Genomic DNA, 16,313 nt, shown 5'->3' with positions numbered 1-16,313 from the left:
CATTTAACAGCAAGGAAATGAATACTTAAGGAGATTGTAAATCATGTATTACTCGCATAGTAAACTTGCACAGTATTCTTATCAGTTGTAAAAAAAGTCTATTTATTTTGGTCTTGACTCTGACCAGAGGCTTAATGTTTCTAGTCTCATTTTGGTAATTTATTTTCTTTTATTAATTCCTTCTTTCGCTCCTTACTTACCTTTTCTCTCTCCTGTGTCCTTCTCTCTTCCTCTTGTTATGTAACACAACATAACTGAATCAGAACTCCATCTAAAAATGATGTCTAAATAAACAATTATGAATATACCTAAACTTAAGACTCAAATGACGCTTTGTGGCTATAGCTGTATTAATTTCACTTGTTAGTTATGATCTTTCTCCAGACACCACATTTCAGGCAATAAATGCACAATTGAGCACAACGGGACACAGAGTAGGCTTATGTAAAATATGACATTCCCAGAACTTTCTGGGAGAAATTAATTGTCTGAATTAGTGAGCAGGTAAACACATCCAGATCTCTTTCGTTCTCTCACAGGTTGTTTTCTTCAGTGCTGGTTTGCACAACACTGTGCTGAAGGTTCACCAGTGCCATAGCTTCTGCTTCAGAGTTACCATTGATCACCACTGTAGGACTCTGCACTTTCAATGTGCACTACCAGTCACAGAGCACTAGGCTCTTATCTAGCATGAAGATATGATACCTCAGCAAGGATCTCTCAGTAATGCTGTACTAGAAACACACTATCATGGTCATCAACACTCATGAAAACCTTCAGCTACAGTGTCCTCATTTTTTCATGATAAACAGAGGTGAGCACAGAGAGTAACATCGCATGAGTAGGATGCACAGAACAGATGTCCTGGTGAGAATGAAGAGGAGAAATGACGGGATGGAAAAAGAGGAAAGAGAAAAATCTTCCCAGTGGCAGAACGAAGATCAGAGAAGGAAAGGCAGACAGACCGCAGAAAGAAAAAAAAAAAAAAGCATACAGAGGAGAGATTTTGGGAGAGGAAAGAGCTCTCACCATAGGATTACTTTGTCCTTTGTGCCAAATCAAAGAACACCAAAGAGGCACTGACAGAAACTGGCAGTGCACCTCTGCTCTTCAGCAGACAGAGCACAGAGACATCTGTGAAGATGTGCATTTCTCTGTCCATTGTAACAGAAATGCCAGAATTGTGTCCTTAACTAATCAACACAACAAAATCAGTATCACTTCCTTGATAAAAAAAATACTTTGCATTCATGGTATCTTTCTTTGTAGCTGGGCCACTCTTACCAGGTGTCTGTTTTTCTGCCCTCCATCTCCTTTCAAACTTAAAATCTGCCAGGATATATCAGAAATAGTAGAACGTTTTTTCATTTTTGTTTAAAACTAATAAACAATAAATGATAACTCCCATGTTTGCACTGTTGGCATTGGGTTAGCTGTAACAAGGAGGAGCATATACAGTTTCATCAGTGGTCACGCTACCCTTCTGTTTGGTAAACCCTTCGACTTCTTCACTATTCAGAAGCAAAAAGTTTATTAATGGTATCTTAGGAGAAAAAGATGCTTCTTTTCCTTGTTCAAACTGTGACCTTGAACTCCTTGAAGTGAGAATTATTACAGAATTATGACAGAAGTATTTCTTATTCAAGTGCAGAGACTATGTGTCCTAAAATATCCCTTTCCAACTTCTTCCTTTTCTGGAATACAGAGTGTTCCAAAACTTGCCATATTTCCTAAATGAGAGGCTGGTGTTCTTCCAGTCTCCTTCCCCATTAATAAACTCACCATTTCCAGGACATATCTTTTGCTAGACACAGGCTGTAGTGAAGAAGCTCTTTCTCATTTCAAGGCTCAACAAATTGCTTCAAACGAGTTCCGTGCAAAGAAATGGCAGGCGCAAAATTCACAAGAGTTGTGCTGGTAGCCCTGGAGAGTCACAGGTTAAAAGGGATAATCTAAAACTATTATTTTTACATATTATTCAGTGGAAAAGGTGCTCAGGTTCTCTTACAGATTAAAGAAATTACTTCTACTTTGCCACAAAGGAAGGCAAAGATGATTAAGCATAATCACCCAATCACCACGAGGTCAGTTTCTTAGTCATGAACATTAATATCGTGACAATGTAAGTCTCACGAAAGCACCTGAACAAAGATAAGGGGACAAGAACTGAGAAGACAATCCATATCTAAAGAAGGTATTGAATGTTCCTGTGAAGTAGCTGAATATCAGCTCTCCTAGTGAAGCTTCTGCAATAGTCTCCAAATGGGGTCTGGGCATGAATGGAACTAGACAAAATAGAGCTTGGAAATGAGGGTCAGCCATGCTGAGAGATACAGAATTACATTTTCTCTCCTCAGGTAAAGACACTTGGTTACTATTTTAAATTATGTTTATAGTTTGAAAATTGGGTTGGATTCTCACTTGCCACTAGACCACTTTTTAGCAAGAATATTATCTCAGCCATAGGCTAACAACAACATACTAGCTTAAGAACAGAGCAGTGAAAGAGTGCTTTTACATTTAATGGTTTCTATGATACTATAATAGTAAAGGAAAATCCTATAGCTACTTACAGTATAGCTGAGTCAGTTTTACAGAAAAGGATAGCTATAATAATTCTGACTCGGGACGATTGAGAAACAAGTCAACTGGAATGCTAACTCGAATGAACTTGGGTGAAAAAAACAACTTCTTCCATGTGGATTAATTCACTCAGATGAGTCATTTCAGATAAATGATCTTTCCACCATCACACTGAAGGGGCCCAAGATAATTTCCATAGCTAAAATTCATAGCCAAACACTAGAAATGTCAATTTGATGCTTGCTTTCTGCCAGTATTCGAGATTCTATAAATGAAACTTACAATCCAATCAGAAGTTGGAGAGGAAAAATGTGCAGTTGTTCTTCTGAAAAGAACTCCACCTTTAGTGTCACTGGATGCTGGGTCAGGCACTGAAGCAAGCTGAAAAAGATTTCTGCTTCCACCATCCTTCTTTTCTTTCCAGGCCTTAGTAATTCTTCCTAGCTATGCACTGTGAGTTGCCAGTGAAGTCAGTAGAGATTTTTGCACTGTCAACTAGATCTATGGATTTTTTTTAAAGATAGAAAGAAAAAAAATATGCGAGTTACCATTATTTTAATGACACAGTTTAGATTTCAGCCCAATCAGAAAGACGCATCTGCACAAACAGGAGGATGGCAAACAAGCATGCTGGCACAGGTGTAGAGTACACGCAGTACGAATTTCTTCAAATAGTTTTGAAACCAACACCAGTATCTTTTCAAATTATGCCTGCCAGTATGGTCAGAACTATAATGAGGTGGGAGACAATCTTTCAAGCAAGAAAATAAACACAATAAAAGAAAGAAAGGTAAGAGAAAGCACAGGATGTACAGAATGGAAAAATTTGCCGTGCAGCCTTATTCATGAGAACAAAATGAAATCCACATGGTAACTGAATGAGGCAATATCAGTCCAATTATCAGTGATCAGGAAAAACCCATACTCACCTCTGTTCCAAGGTCCAGACCCAACCAAATTCTCTTTCTTCGTTACCAATAGACAGGAAATAAAGGATCCTGCCCTTTATTTCCTTAAGTGAACCACTGAACTTCTGCCACTGAATTGCTCAGGGGAAATTCAAGGCTTAGACTGGAGCACACCCTGAGCAGAGAACTGCTCTGCCAAATCCCTGTCCCAATTTCTTTCTGTTCCTTTCTCCTGCCCCAGACTCTGTATCCCAACTAAGTACTTTCACCCACCCTGTTTCTTGTCTTCTCTACATTCAGGGCAGAAGGCTTTCCTCCTCTGCATTGCCAGAAAGCTCACTAGAGACTGATGTCAGTTATCATGCTCACTCTCACAGTGACCGACAAGAAGCGGAACAGCAATTTCTGAATAAAAGTCATGGTTTGCTGTGGATGGCACACAGGGTTAGGGGTAAAGATCCTACAGTCTAGACACCAGGAACAGTGAGAGGCATGCCCAGTGAGGGTAAGCAATCTCGAGGTATTGGCTGTGGCACGCAAAAAACTGTCTAATGCACAGGTGAAAACTGTCACTCAAAATCTGGATGTACACGTGGCTTTTCAAGAGAACAGCAACATACACAAAGTAAGGATCACATCCTGTTTCAAAGCATAAGCAGATAGGTATTTGTTAAGGAAAAAAAAAAGGCTTAATTTAATTGATTGTATGCAAACCCAGTGGTTTTTTTAAAAGAAAACCCAAACAACTTTATTCTCTTCAGAAGCAGTTGAAGTTTAAAAGTAAATAAAATCAGAGGCAAGCCTGAAGCATGGAAAACTGCAGATCGAAGAACTGTGTACCAGCAAATTGGTTCCTAGGGTGGCTGGTGTCAAGTGACCTAGCTGCACTGTTTATAAAAAACAGTTATGGTTGAAACTAAGGAAATCTGAATACTCCTTTGGATTCCAAAACTGTTCGTCTTTCTAAGGCAATGTCTAAATGTCTCCCTGACACAACCTTCATTCTTTGAAAATTTATCTTCTCTCCTCTGAAGAGTATTCTTTCATCTACTATGCTCAGACTTTGCCACTCCAAAATCTGATGAACATGTACCCCCGGTTCTTCCTGAAAACATTCTCTGTTCCGGAAGGTCTTCAGAGGCCAGCATGTCTGCTTGCAGGACTTCTTCCTGGAGGACTTTGGGCTGCCACTTCCTTTGAATAGATATGCCCTCTGTGGTTTCCTCCTTAATTATGACCCCGGGGTGACTAACACATCTCTGGAGCGTTGATCTGCGAAACTCACATAGAAAAGTGCTGGAAAGTTGAAATGAAGCACAGCACAGTGGAGAGGTTGCCAGAGCTAGTGAGCCAGAGGGATTTTCAGGCTGGGAAAGGACTAGAAAGGAATGAATAATTTCAGGCAAAACAGTGAGGAGAGGCAATTAGATCAAATAGGAGGAAAGTGAGAACAGAGACTGAGGTCAGATCCTGGATCACAATCACATGGCACTAACAATACAGGAAGGATTGAGGGATTAGTATAAATAAGTAAAGGACAAGACAGAGACGCATGGAAACCTGCATTTTTAGCAATCAGCCAGATACTGATTGTGATCATAGCAGAGAGGTAAGAAAGCAGGAAAAAATAAATAAATAAATAAAAATATAAGAAAGTGGGTTTTTTTTTTTAAAAAAAAAAAAGATATAAAAGGCACAAGTTGTGACAATAGTGTTGAAATGGACTGACTTAGTGCCCTTGATCAGAGGAGAAAAAACTTTCCCTGGAGCGTGGTATGTACAAACAAGCTATCTGGCCTCCACAGAGTACAGAGGCAAGCTCAGCTACCAGCTACATGCAGTCTACATAAACCAGGTAGGCTCAGTAAAAACTACACCACTATTGACAGTCCCCTCTAGTGGTCTCTCTCCACTCATCTGGGGTGCACCATACTTACCTCCTACCTGTGTCAAAATGAACAGTGTAAATCAGGACATGGCATGGACTCCTGAGGAGGGAGTTCTTGCCCTTTTTTTTTTTTTTTTTTTTTTTTTTTTTTTTTTAGGAGGAAGTGCATTTTTCCCTAAGGATGTGGCTCTGATGAGGTACTCAGAAAAACTTAGCAGTTTGGTGTTCACACTGAAAAGGGCTGAAATGCTCCATGTTACCACCAATGTCCAAATGGTCCCACACAACCTATGATTGCCATCTGCCTCAGTGGGCACCGCAAAGAGGACTCTATAATCACAGAAAAAATGCCTCTGGGGACCATGTCCCTCCTTTTTCAGAAGCTGGTTTTAGGTATAGCATAACTCTCAGAACTTTTTCTTTAGGCTACACAATGCAATGCAACATTAGGAAAAGATTCTTGGGGACAACGATGTATTTATCAAGTCTACCAATTTCTAGTGGCTTTGATATCTGTATAAACCGTTGTGTCATATAGGCCAAACTGGAAATAGATATATGACAACACAGCTTTATTTTTTACTTTTAGTTTGTGCCTACACACAGCACATATAGCAAGAAATAAGGCAGTCAAAATAACTGTAAAACTAACTGAAAAAAATATCAGAAAATAGATTTTTAATTTATCCTCTTCAGAAAAAACAAACTGAGACTGCACAATGTTCAGGTTTTGTGACCTGTTGATTGCTATGTACTTCATTATGGTGGCCATTCATGATTAAACATACTTTAAGCATACCAGATATAAGAAGAGAGCTGACTTGTGTAATTATCATCGAACCAATCAATAAAGAGGGCTAATTGCTAAAGGAGATTTAATGTCATATTCAATGAATGTATATTTATGAATATTAGCTGTAAGATGTAAGCACCTGGGCCTAACACTGCTCCTCTGGAATCTGATGAGAGTGTTGATTATAGTTTCAGTAAAAGAATGATTTGCTAAACAGTGAGATATCACCTGCGAAATCCACAAGAAGGTGAGCCACGTTGAGGTCTTGAATCTTCAAACAGTATGCTGCAATACACTGAGCAAATGATAACACAAAGTGCAGGAAAAGTTACTGATGGGGAAAAGCACTGACAAATACACTTTCAGAGACACAGAACAAACAGGGACGTAAGGAGTGGATTGTCCCATTTTCTCCCCTTTAAAAACAATCAGAGGGTGTGGGAAGATATTAGTCATTAATACAATACTGATGTTTAGGGGGAAAACGAATGAATTTGAGACAGTGAGAATGGTTTAAAGTGGAACATGTGGTTTTGGCTGTCTGCATTTTACTGTTTATACTTCATAAAGAAACAGTGGTTTTTAAGGTAGGAGCACAGGTCTTAGGGGAGGCAAAAAGGAACTCCATGTTACTGTATGTCTTTCTGTAAAGCATTTAATTTCTCATATTTCATGTCCGTATCAAAAGGACAATGACAGCTGCCTGACCTTGTAGGACATTTTAGGTTACTCAGAGAAGAAAACCCACAACATGTACACCAGTACATTACAACAGTACTTATTGTGTTCAAATTCCTTCACAATCTCTAATGGATCCCCACATTAGGTATGTCAGGCTGAATTTTATAAACACTTAATCAAACTTTCAAATAAAAGCCAAGTAGATCTAGAGGTTGTCCAAAGCCATTGTGATCACTCTAAGGTTAAGTCTAGTAAGCAACAGTCTAGGCTTGGGCAGACAAGAGTTTTCTTGCAGCCCAGCCAGGCACCACCAGCTGCTGGTGGCTCCTGGGCTGCCACATGCCCAGCCGCAGGTTTCCCAGGCCTGCATCCGCTCCGCTCCACTGCTGGAAGTGCTTCCCTGTGAGGCAGCAGGAGCTGCAGCCATGCTGTGCAGGGGCAGGGACCAGGGAGCACTGGGGAGGCCACACTTCTCCTGCAGCCACATCTGCGCTGATGAAGCAGTGGTCGCCCACTTATCTTTCCAAACGTGGCGACCACGTAGAGACTTCGGAAGACAGTTCAATGTTCAACGTCGCTGAGCAACGTTTGTAGGATAATGAGGAGCGGACCCCCTTGAAGCAGCTTTGGGGCTCTTCACGTGTCGCCAGGTACCCCGGCCCAGTCCCCCGCGCCGGCCGGGGCTCCCTCACGGCCGCTCCTCTCCCCCGGTACTCCGCGGGGGCAGGGCCGGGGGGCCGCAGCCGCAGCCGGGCACGAAGCCTTACCGCAGGCCTCGCACCTCGCCGCCGTCCCCGCAGCCTCGCCGGCGGGGCAGCGGCCTCCCAGCCCGGTAGGGGCAAGGGGGCAGCCCCCGGGGCCGGCGGCAGGGTGGCGGCAACCGAGGCCGGCGGTAACCGCGGGCCCGGCAGCGCGGGGGGCGGCGGGACGCAGGGCTGGCGCAGCTGCCATTTCCCCTGGCCCTCGGCGCTGCCGGGCGGGAGCGAGGGCGGGCGGAGGAGGAGGAGAAGGAGGAGGAGGGAGGGGAGAGGGAGGTGGCCGAGCCGGAGTGAACTGAGGCGCTCAGCTGCCAACACTCACACACCGCCTGCCGCCGCGGCCGCGCTGCTCCTTGGCTCTGGGCAAGGGGGAAGGCGAGGGAAAGCCAGACGCGGGAGAGGAGGCAGAAGATCGCGGCAGGGGGAGGAAGTCAGAGGGGAGGGAAGCGCGGAGCGAGGGAAAACGAGCCCTCCTCCCGGTGGAGAGACGACTTCCCATGTAGCTGGGGATAGAGGGAGAAGCTGGCGCTCAGAAACTGTGAGAGAAGCTTTCCAAGCAAGTTACTTAATCCCCGAAGAGCGGCGGGAGGAGGGAACAGCAGTAATCACCGATCATAACCATTATTCCCGATCCCTCATCGCTTAACCCCCGAGCGGTTCAATGCACTACTCCAAGCTCTTCCTAGTTTCCTCCTCGGGGTAACTTCGAAGGACGCGCCGCCGGTGCCGCCCGGAGGTGAGGAGAAGAGCCTCGGAAGAAGAAAGGAGAAGTTTTGTTGGGTTTGTGTGCGGAGGAGGAGAAGATGGGCTGGAAGCGCCGCTGCTGCTGGGGAGGCGGAGGCGGCGGGGACCTTCTCTGCCGGCTCACCCTGGTGCTGGGGTTCCTCCTGCCCGCCTGCAGGACGCGCCTGTACACCAACCACTGGGCTGTGCGGATAACCGGGGGGCTCCAGGAGGCCAACAGGATAGCGAGCAAGTACGGATACGTCAATATAGGACAGGTAACCCTCCTCGCAACTACTTCCGAGCGGGCGCCGGCGGCGCGGCCGGCAGGCGGGCAGGCAGGGTCGGCTGCCGCGGCGCTGCGACGCGGGGGCAGGGGCAAGGGACGGGCAGCTCCGCGTCCGCCGCACGGCGGGGCGGCCCGCCAACCACCCGCCGTCGCTCCCGTCCCCGCCGCGGGCCGGCGGAGGTGATGCGCGGGGGGCAGATACGCGGAGGGGTCGGGGCCGCGGGCGCAGCGCCCCCTCCGCGGCCAGGTGCGGAGCAGGGCGCGCTCCGCAGAGCCGCCCGCGGGCCGGGGGCGGGGACGCGAGGGGCCCAGCCGGGGCTCTGCCTGCCGCCGCGCTGCCTCCGCGGCAGCCGAGCATTGCGTTCCGCGCCGGGCACCCCCTGCACCGCTTGCAAAGGGAAAAAACGCCAGTACAAGCGGAGCTCGTCTTGCGGCGAGCGCTCGTCTCCCCGGCAGCCAGGACGTGGCAGCTGCGACCGCCGGCCCGCCGCGGGGGGCGTCCCGACCCCTCTTCTGGCGGGGTGTGCGGAAGGAGCGGGTGACAGAGGTGGCCCCGCCGCTCCGGGGCAGCTGCCGGGTGTGCGGCGGCCACCGGGGTGCCGCGGGGAAGGGGAGCGCGCCCGGGGGTCTGGAGCGGCCGCGGGACTGGCCCCAGGTGGGAGCCGGCCCGGCCACCGCCGCGGCCCGTGCTGCCGTCCCGCAGCCCGCTTGCTTTCCGCCGCAGCTGTTGTGAAATGAGGGCAAAGAAGTCCTCTCTCGGAAGCCGGCGCTGTAGGCAGAGCTTTCCTGGCCTGCACCCGGCTAGTTGGGAAGCATCTGGACTCAGCGGAGCCCGCAGATGTTCTGCTAGAAAACACCTGGAAGACCTAGATCCAGAGATCACCCCTTGAGAAAATTATTGGATCCAGCCAGAGTCCGGGAACTGCAAGCAAAGAAACACCTGGTTCTCGATGGATCATGCTGAAAAATTGCCCATTGCTACATCTAGACACAGCTGCTGTTTAACGTGTCTTAGGATCACTTATTCTGGCAGGATTTGTGCCCAATATCCTAACCTTTCCAGGCAATTATCCTCAAAATATGAGTTGCCCATGTAGAGTTTTGCAAGGTGAGTGCCTAAAAAAGAAACAATTACATTTCATGCTTGGGTGCAAACATCCAAGCACAGTCTTTCTAGACAGTAGTTCATACTATATGAATGGAAAGTTTAAAAATGAGCATTTACAGGTACAGAAGGCTTTATCTTATACATGAGATTCACAAAAATGCAGCTGCATTTACACAACAGGCCTTCTACATCAAATGGATCAAAGTGAGACCCAATTTTTATTTGTGTTGTAGAATGAGTTCCCACATGCTGCATCATTGACTCAAAAGTTTGACGTGTGCATCTCAGCTGTTCCCAGTGATTGCAAGCCTGAATAAGACAGCTGTGCAGTCTATTAAGATAAATAATTTACATAAGAAAAGCTGGAAAATGGCACCGTGGTAGCACAAAACATTATGTGTAAAGATGCAGTTACTTAGGAAAACTGAGTACCAACATTGCTCTTGGAGCACTTGCTCAGGTAGGCAATGCTATTCCCACTTGGAGGCACAAAAATTTGGTAGCAAGCTATCATGTCAAAATTGAACTTCTACCTTGAAACTGCTATTTATGAATCCAAGTGCAAGGATTTTTGCGTTGAAGTCTTTCATTTTTGTCTTGCATATGTCTTTTGCTTAAAGGGTTTCTCTGTACTCCTATCTGGGCCTTTATAGTGCTGAAATAAGCAACAGTCAGTTGGAGGGTGCACTTATTCCCTTTTGTGTTTTGTCAGGCCAGCTGCCTAACTCAAAACCTACTTTTTAGACCTTGTACATCCAAACTTCATGTTGAAGCAAGGAAACAATGTAGTAAGCTGCTGCTACTTATGTGTCAGTGAAAGTGCCATGTACACACCTATGAGATGTTAATAATAGATAAATTACTGATCAGGTATACAGATGGGAATGACAGAAAATAGAGACTATAAATAATGAACAACTGGAAAATTACTGGGTATGCAAATGAAAAGAGATCATGTAGTGAAGGGAGTCAACACTTACTTAGTTGTGCAGATGGAAAAGAAGAATGTTATGTAGTGGATACATGAGGAAGTAAACTTCAGTAACAGCATGAATTAGAGTGATGGCTGATTCCCGTCTTACCGCTGCAAGCAGAATTTAAGAATGAGAAGCAGGTGGTGGGTGTATGTAAGAAAGAGCTTCTTATATGTATTTTGGATTGGAGTGACTGTGTGCTAGATGTCATTGTGCCAACGCAGAACTCTTACAGTTACACGCCCTAAGGAGTGTTGTGCATTTGCACAGTCTTATACAGACTTTCTTTTCATGGCCCTCTTTTTACAATGACCACTGTTAAGTTTCTGCTAATTTCTTGCAAAATCATCTCCAAATGGTATTTCTCTGATGACACATCTGTTAGTATGTTTGTGATCAGTCTAATGGCTGTTCTTTTATTCCTAGCTACTGTTTATTTATCAGGCTGATGTGGTCGCTAGATAGAGTTCATAATTTGAGAATCAAGAGTTCATAAAAGAATTCAAACAGCTGTGGTCTGACTATACATAGGCTTTGAACTATATATTTACATGTTAAACTATGTAAAATAATTCTATAACTATGTTTATTAAAATAATAATTTAAAAAAAAGTGCATAGTTTTCTGTGAAGCTTATCAATCACTCTAAATGGAGTGTATCCCTTGATAAAGATGGCTAAAAGTAAGCAGATATTAACTCTTAAAGAAAGGAGTCAGCAATGGTCTGGACTGATGAGTTAGATTTGACTGTAACAGACTTTTTGCATAGATTTGGGAAAGCAGGGAGATAGTTGACACATAAAAGGAAGTGCGATAAATATGATAATGGGGCAAAAATCCACTGTTTGTTACTGGTAGACAATTTCAAACTATTTAAAAATCTGTATTTGGTGTGAGATGTTGAAAGACTTTTTCTTAGCCGAATACAGTGTGAAAACATTGAAAGAGAGAACCAGTAACGGACTTCTGTGTTAGAGGCAGGACTTCACATGTTTAATGTCTGCATATTGTAGCAGCTATGGCCAGGCAATTAAACTTTGGTTTTGCAGATAATATCTGTTCTAGGTAAGCTGAAATATTATAATTAAAGCTGAAAGTCTCGTAAGAGCTAAGCTGTTTACTTCTGCTTGAAGAAGTTAATTACAAATCTCATAAAAATACACATCCAAAAATCATCTGAAATAGATTTAAAAAACTAATGTAATGCATTAAGCATATTATTTTTGGTTAAATTAAATTTGTGAGCTCATCTTTAAGAAGAAAGTGTAAAAAGCTAAATCAAATTCACACTGCACCTGGCCAAAAGAACCAATTCAGTACAAATGACCCAGAAAAATAATGGAATTAAAATATTCAAGATAAGAGGTAGTGACACTGTGTATAAAACCAGAAAGTCAAATAGGTGCAGTTGCAAAGTTGTAAACCAGGAGTATTCTGACAACAGTTAATTGCATGATTAGAGCTGAAGGGAACAGTGGAAAACAGAGGGGCTCTGCGGATGTTGTTCTTACCAGCCACCCTGTTAATTTTGCATGAGTGGAGATGCAAGGTGCTGTGGAAGAGGGAAAGATTAGTGTAGGTTAGGGGTAAACCAGTTGAGAGTAGGCAATATTTGGGTTATGTTTGAGAAAAATGACATTGAAATGTACGTTAATTTGATAGTGGAAACAAGATGATAGACCCAGGAAGGCTGTGACTCACAAACAGCAGACAACGTCCCTTCTCCCAGTTTTTTAATTTGGTGCATTCCTGGTAACGGAGAATTTGGCTTCCTGCCTACCCGCCCCCCCCCCCCTTTTTTTTTTTTTTAATGCTCTTGTGATTTGGAGAATATCCAGTTGAGTATTGAAATCACACCTTAAGTCAATTTTCATTGCCATGGTGACAATGGGAAAGCTACAAAGCCTACCTGAAGTTGAGAACTGTGACTCACAGCTTCTGGTAAACTGTTGCTCTCAAACTTCTTCTGTGGTCTCCAGTTCTTGCTAAAGAAACTTGAACCTTTAGCTTCTCGGCTCATTGAAAAGAGGAGTTTTCCATTAATTTTTAGGGGACACAACATGACAGAGAGAGAATCCTCTTTTACTCTGTGTTTTTCCAGGCTCCATGTTCTGGTTCTTGTTTCCTACACATTGATCCAGCGTACTGCTCAGTTATCCTGTTTTTCCTCACCATTATCAATGTGAAGTTGTCAGTAGAAACAGAAGTTTGTTCTTCAAAGATACTCGAATTCTTACAGTGAATCTGCTGAGACTGTCACTGATTTCCTTTATCTATGGCTTGGAGAAGCACAGAGTAGCAACTTAGACGTGTCATTGTATTAACTGTTATTCAGTTTATGTTGGAAAAGTATTTTCCCCACTGGACTGAACAAAGGTTTTGTATCATGAAAACAGAGGCAGTAGATCCTTTACTGACTGACATAAGTGGGCAGGATATTCTTTCGAAAGTCAGTGATTTTGATTACTGCAGATAGTGCCACCAGTTTGGAGCTTTTGATTGAGCAGTAGGGCCCACTTGAGCTGACATTCAAATTAACAGGCATGCAGTTAACACCTGTCTGTCAATAACTTCAGGCTTGAGTACCTGGCTATCGGTAACATCATTTCTGAAACGTAACCACAGATGCAGTGAAGATGATGGAGCAAATACAGTTAAGCATCACTATAAAAAAAATGGCCCAAGGTCTCCTCTGTTTCATTGGGCTTTAAAATAGCGTAAACATGTAATATCAGGACTTAAATGCATAGAGTTGACTTTTTTCTTTTCCTTTTCTCATGTGTTGCAGGCATTTCTTGCCTAACCTTGAAGTGCAATTAGTAGGTTCTCTAGTGAGCAAATCCTTGTCTCGTAGTAAAATTGCCTCTGTTCTTTTTGCATGGGTTTCTTAAGAATGTGGTCTGGACTAGCAGACCCTCTATGACTGTAATGAAGTAATATACTGCAAAACAGCCAAGGAGTTGTTCTACGTTACACACTGGATGGAGCAATTTGAGGTATACTGCATCCCCCAGAAGCTCCCTGCTGACATGTTTTTCCCTTCTATCTTGCAGTGGCTATGCTCAGCAGGCCTTTCTTTTAGATCGAAGTATCTGTCACTAACTTTTTCACTGTTGGCAGCTGCGGAGGGTTAAACATATAGTCTGTTTGGCATTTTGTACAATTGCTATAAATATTATGACTGTGTTGATATTGTGGAGATTCCTTCCTGTACAGTGAAAGAACAAAGCTTTCTTTTGATACAGCTGTGAAAATTAAGGTGTACTGATATGTTGTCTTGATTCCCATTAATTTTGTCATTTCTTGTAAACACACCTTTTCACTGGATATAAATTTGTGGTTTGGTGCTAAATATTCTCGATAGACTGAAGAAATAGACTGGACAGCTTATAAAGCGATGACTTGTGGAGGATCTGAGAAGCTGGGAATGCTGCTCCAGGCTCTGATGCTGAAGGCGTTTGTGCTCTTGAACTATTGACTTAAGCCTTTTCCCCTCACTTCTCTGTTTATATAGATGAAAGAGGAGGAGCTCCAATAACTGACTCTGGGCATGAGTTAATTTTAATTTGAAACGTGTGTGCCTTAAAATAAGGAAGGCTTTCTAGATTTGCGCTCTTATAAAAGTAGTACCTCATCAGTTTCAAGTTGCTGTCATCAGGTGCTAGGAGTTCCTTATTCGGGCAGGCAAATTTCCTTGAAGATGCAGGAGAACATGAGAAACAAGCAGCTGATAAGCCAGAGGGGATGAAAGAATGGAAGAAGTATAGGTATCTAATCTGTGGCTCCAACAAAGGAGATAAATGCTGCATTAAGTAGTATAGGAGTAACTTTTAGATCCATCTATTGTTTTTTCTTTCTTATTTCTAGGTGAGGGCTGAGAATGTGTCAGCCCTTTTCCCGATAACATCTTTCCTCTCCTAATTTTATTCTTCCAGTATTTTTTCTTTTTTTTTTTAATCTCTTCCAGGGTCTATTGGCCTACTCCTCACCATTGGCAAGTAACAGACTATCTTTTCCATCCAATTTTCTTCCTGCAAGGAGTACACGCTATTTGCCAAAAACACCTAAATGTTCTAAGGTTGAGGTGTGGCCCAGGACTAACTGTTAGATATATAGATGCATTTTTTTATAGGTGTACTTTGTAGATAAAGTAAATGCTGGCATGCTGATGTGGACTTTTTTTTTTTTTTTAAATTGAGACTTTATAGGTTTAAAGACAGCAAATCACACAAAATGTTAATAAATATTAGTTCATTTCAAATCTGAGGTCCCAGTGATGGCACAGAGAAGATGTTGTGTAACAAGATCAATTGATCAGAAAGAATGGGAGGAATGGTTGTTTTCCATTTTCCAAATCTATTCCTGATGGGAGGCAGAAGGAAGTTCTGCAAACCAAATAACTGAAATTTGAAGACTAGGAAAAAAAATCCACTTAAACAGGAGCTTGTTTTAAGATAAAGAGCCTTAAGTAATGTGGTTGTCTTCAGCAAAGGAAGGAGTTTACTGCCATAATCTTCACCACCCTTACATGAATGACTCAAAAAAGCAGGATGGTAGGCCTCTGTTTGTAAAGAAGTTCATCAACCCCAGAATAATAATATAGACCATTAATACAAGAGAAATGCCCCTTAACAGCCTTTGTGGTCACAGCATTGAAACAGAGTGTACTCTGTTTAATGAAGTCCTGAGTATTAAAAATGCAAGTACCAGGACTATAGTAGTAAAAGAATCAAAACTAGATTCACTCTAAGCTATATGCACATGCAGATGTAGTGGGATTAGACAGATACACCAAGGAAAATTGAATTTTCTCTTATTTATGGCAGAAAAAAATACACTTAGGAACTGGTAGAGAATAACCACCAGATAGAAATATCTTTGCAAAATGCAAGCACTGAAACAACATTATTGCAAATGCTCACATGGCACAAAACCAGAAAACCAACACATATTGGAGAATACAAAGGGTATGCCATGGGTAATTACTTTGTACTTAGTAGTAGTTCTCTTGTCTCTGCAGTTAAAAATGAGAGGGAGGAGAGAGAACAGAGCTTACTACTACTAAATGTGAGCTTTTGTTAGGAGTTAGATGAAGAAGTTGTTCCAAACGAGTTCTGGTTATAGAGTCAATCTAATAGTCTTCGTCTGTTGTTACAAAATAAGATGAGAATCTTGTTTTACAGCATAGCAGTCAAAATGCAAATTATGTGATGATTTTTTATTTAAAGCCCTTAGGCAAACACACACTAAATTATACTTTTAAGAATGACAATTAGTTGCAAGCCCAACTTACAAATGGCAATGTTTGTGAGAAATGTTCCTTTCAAACAAAATATATAAAGAAGTGGACCAGGCTAGATGAAAATCGAAAAAGCAGAAGAAATCTGTCAAACATGTTGAGGTAAATCAGCAGTGCGTTATACTTCTGGTATGGCACTAGTCACGTTTGGTATGACGTGGCCTCTGGCTGGCAACGGCTGACAGCTGTAGAAATGAAGGGTACAGGGGACACCTCTACAGATCAGCTGGTCCATTGCAGTGCTCTTGAGGAGGATCAATTGTGCACATATGTTTACTGGTAGATATTTAGTGAGTTTTTAAAGTTCTT

At 43.1% G+C, this 16,313-nt stretch overlaps 1 protein-coding gene across 2 annotated transcripts in view; it reads left to right on the top strand.

Annotated features, from left to right (window-relative positions):
- Window positions 1-7,889: 7,889 nt before the first annotated feature.
- The window catches only part of PCSK5 (proprotein convertase subtilisin/kexin type 5), a 254,770-nt gene continuing 246,346 nt past the window's right edge, over window positions 7,890-16,313 (top strand). The window contains exon 1 of one of the 2 annotated variants that reach the window (XM_065861037.2): window positions 7,890-8,612. In XM_065861037.2, the coding sequence (XP_065717109.1) occupies window positions 8,415-8,612 (198 nt within the window). In that variant the 5' untranslated portion in view covers window positions 7,890-8,414. The remainder of the gene's footprint in view (window positions 8,613-16,313) is intronic. The other variant, XM_065861038.2, reaches the window with a different exon arrangement.

This window comes from Patagioenas fasciata, chromosome Z (assembly GCF_037038585.1).
Source record: "Patagioenas fasciata isolate bPatFas1 chromosome Z, bPatFas1.hap1, whole genome shotgun sequence".
Classification (NCBI taxonomy): domain Eukaryota; kingdom Metazoa; phylum Chordata; class Aves; order Columbiformes; family Columbidae; genus Patagioenas; species Patagioenas fasciata.
This window is presented reverse-complemented; position numbering and strand designations above follow the sequence as displayed.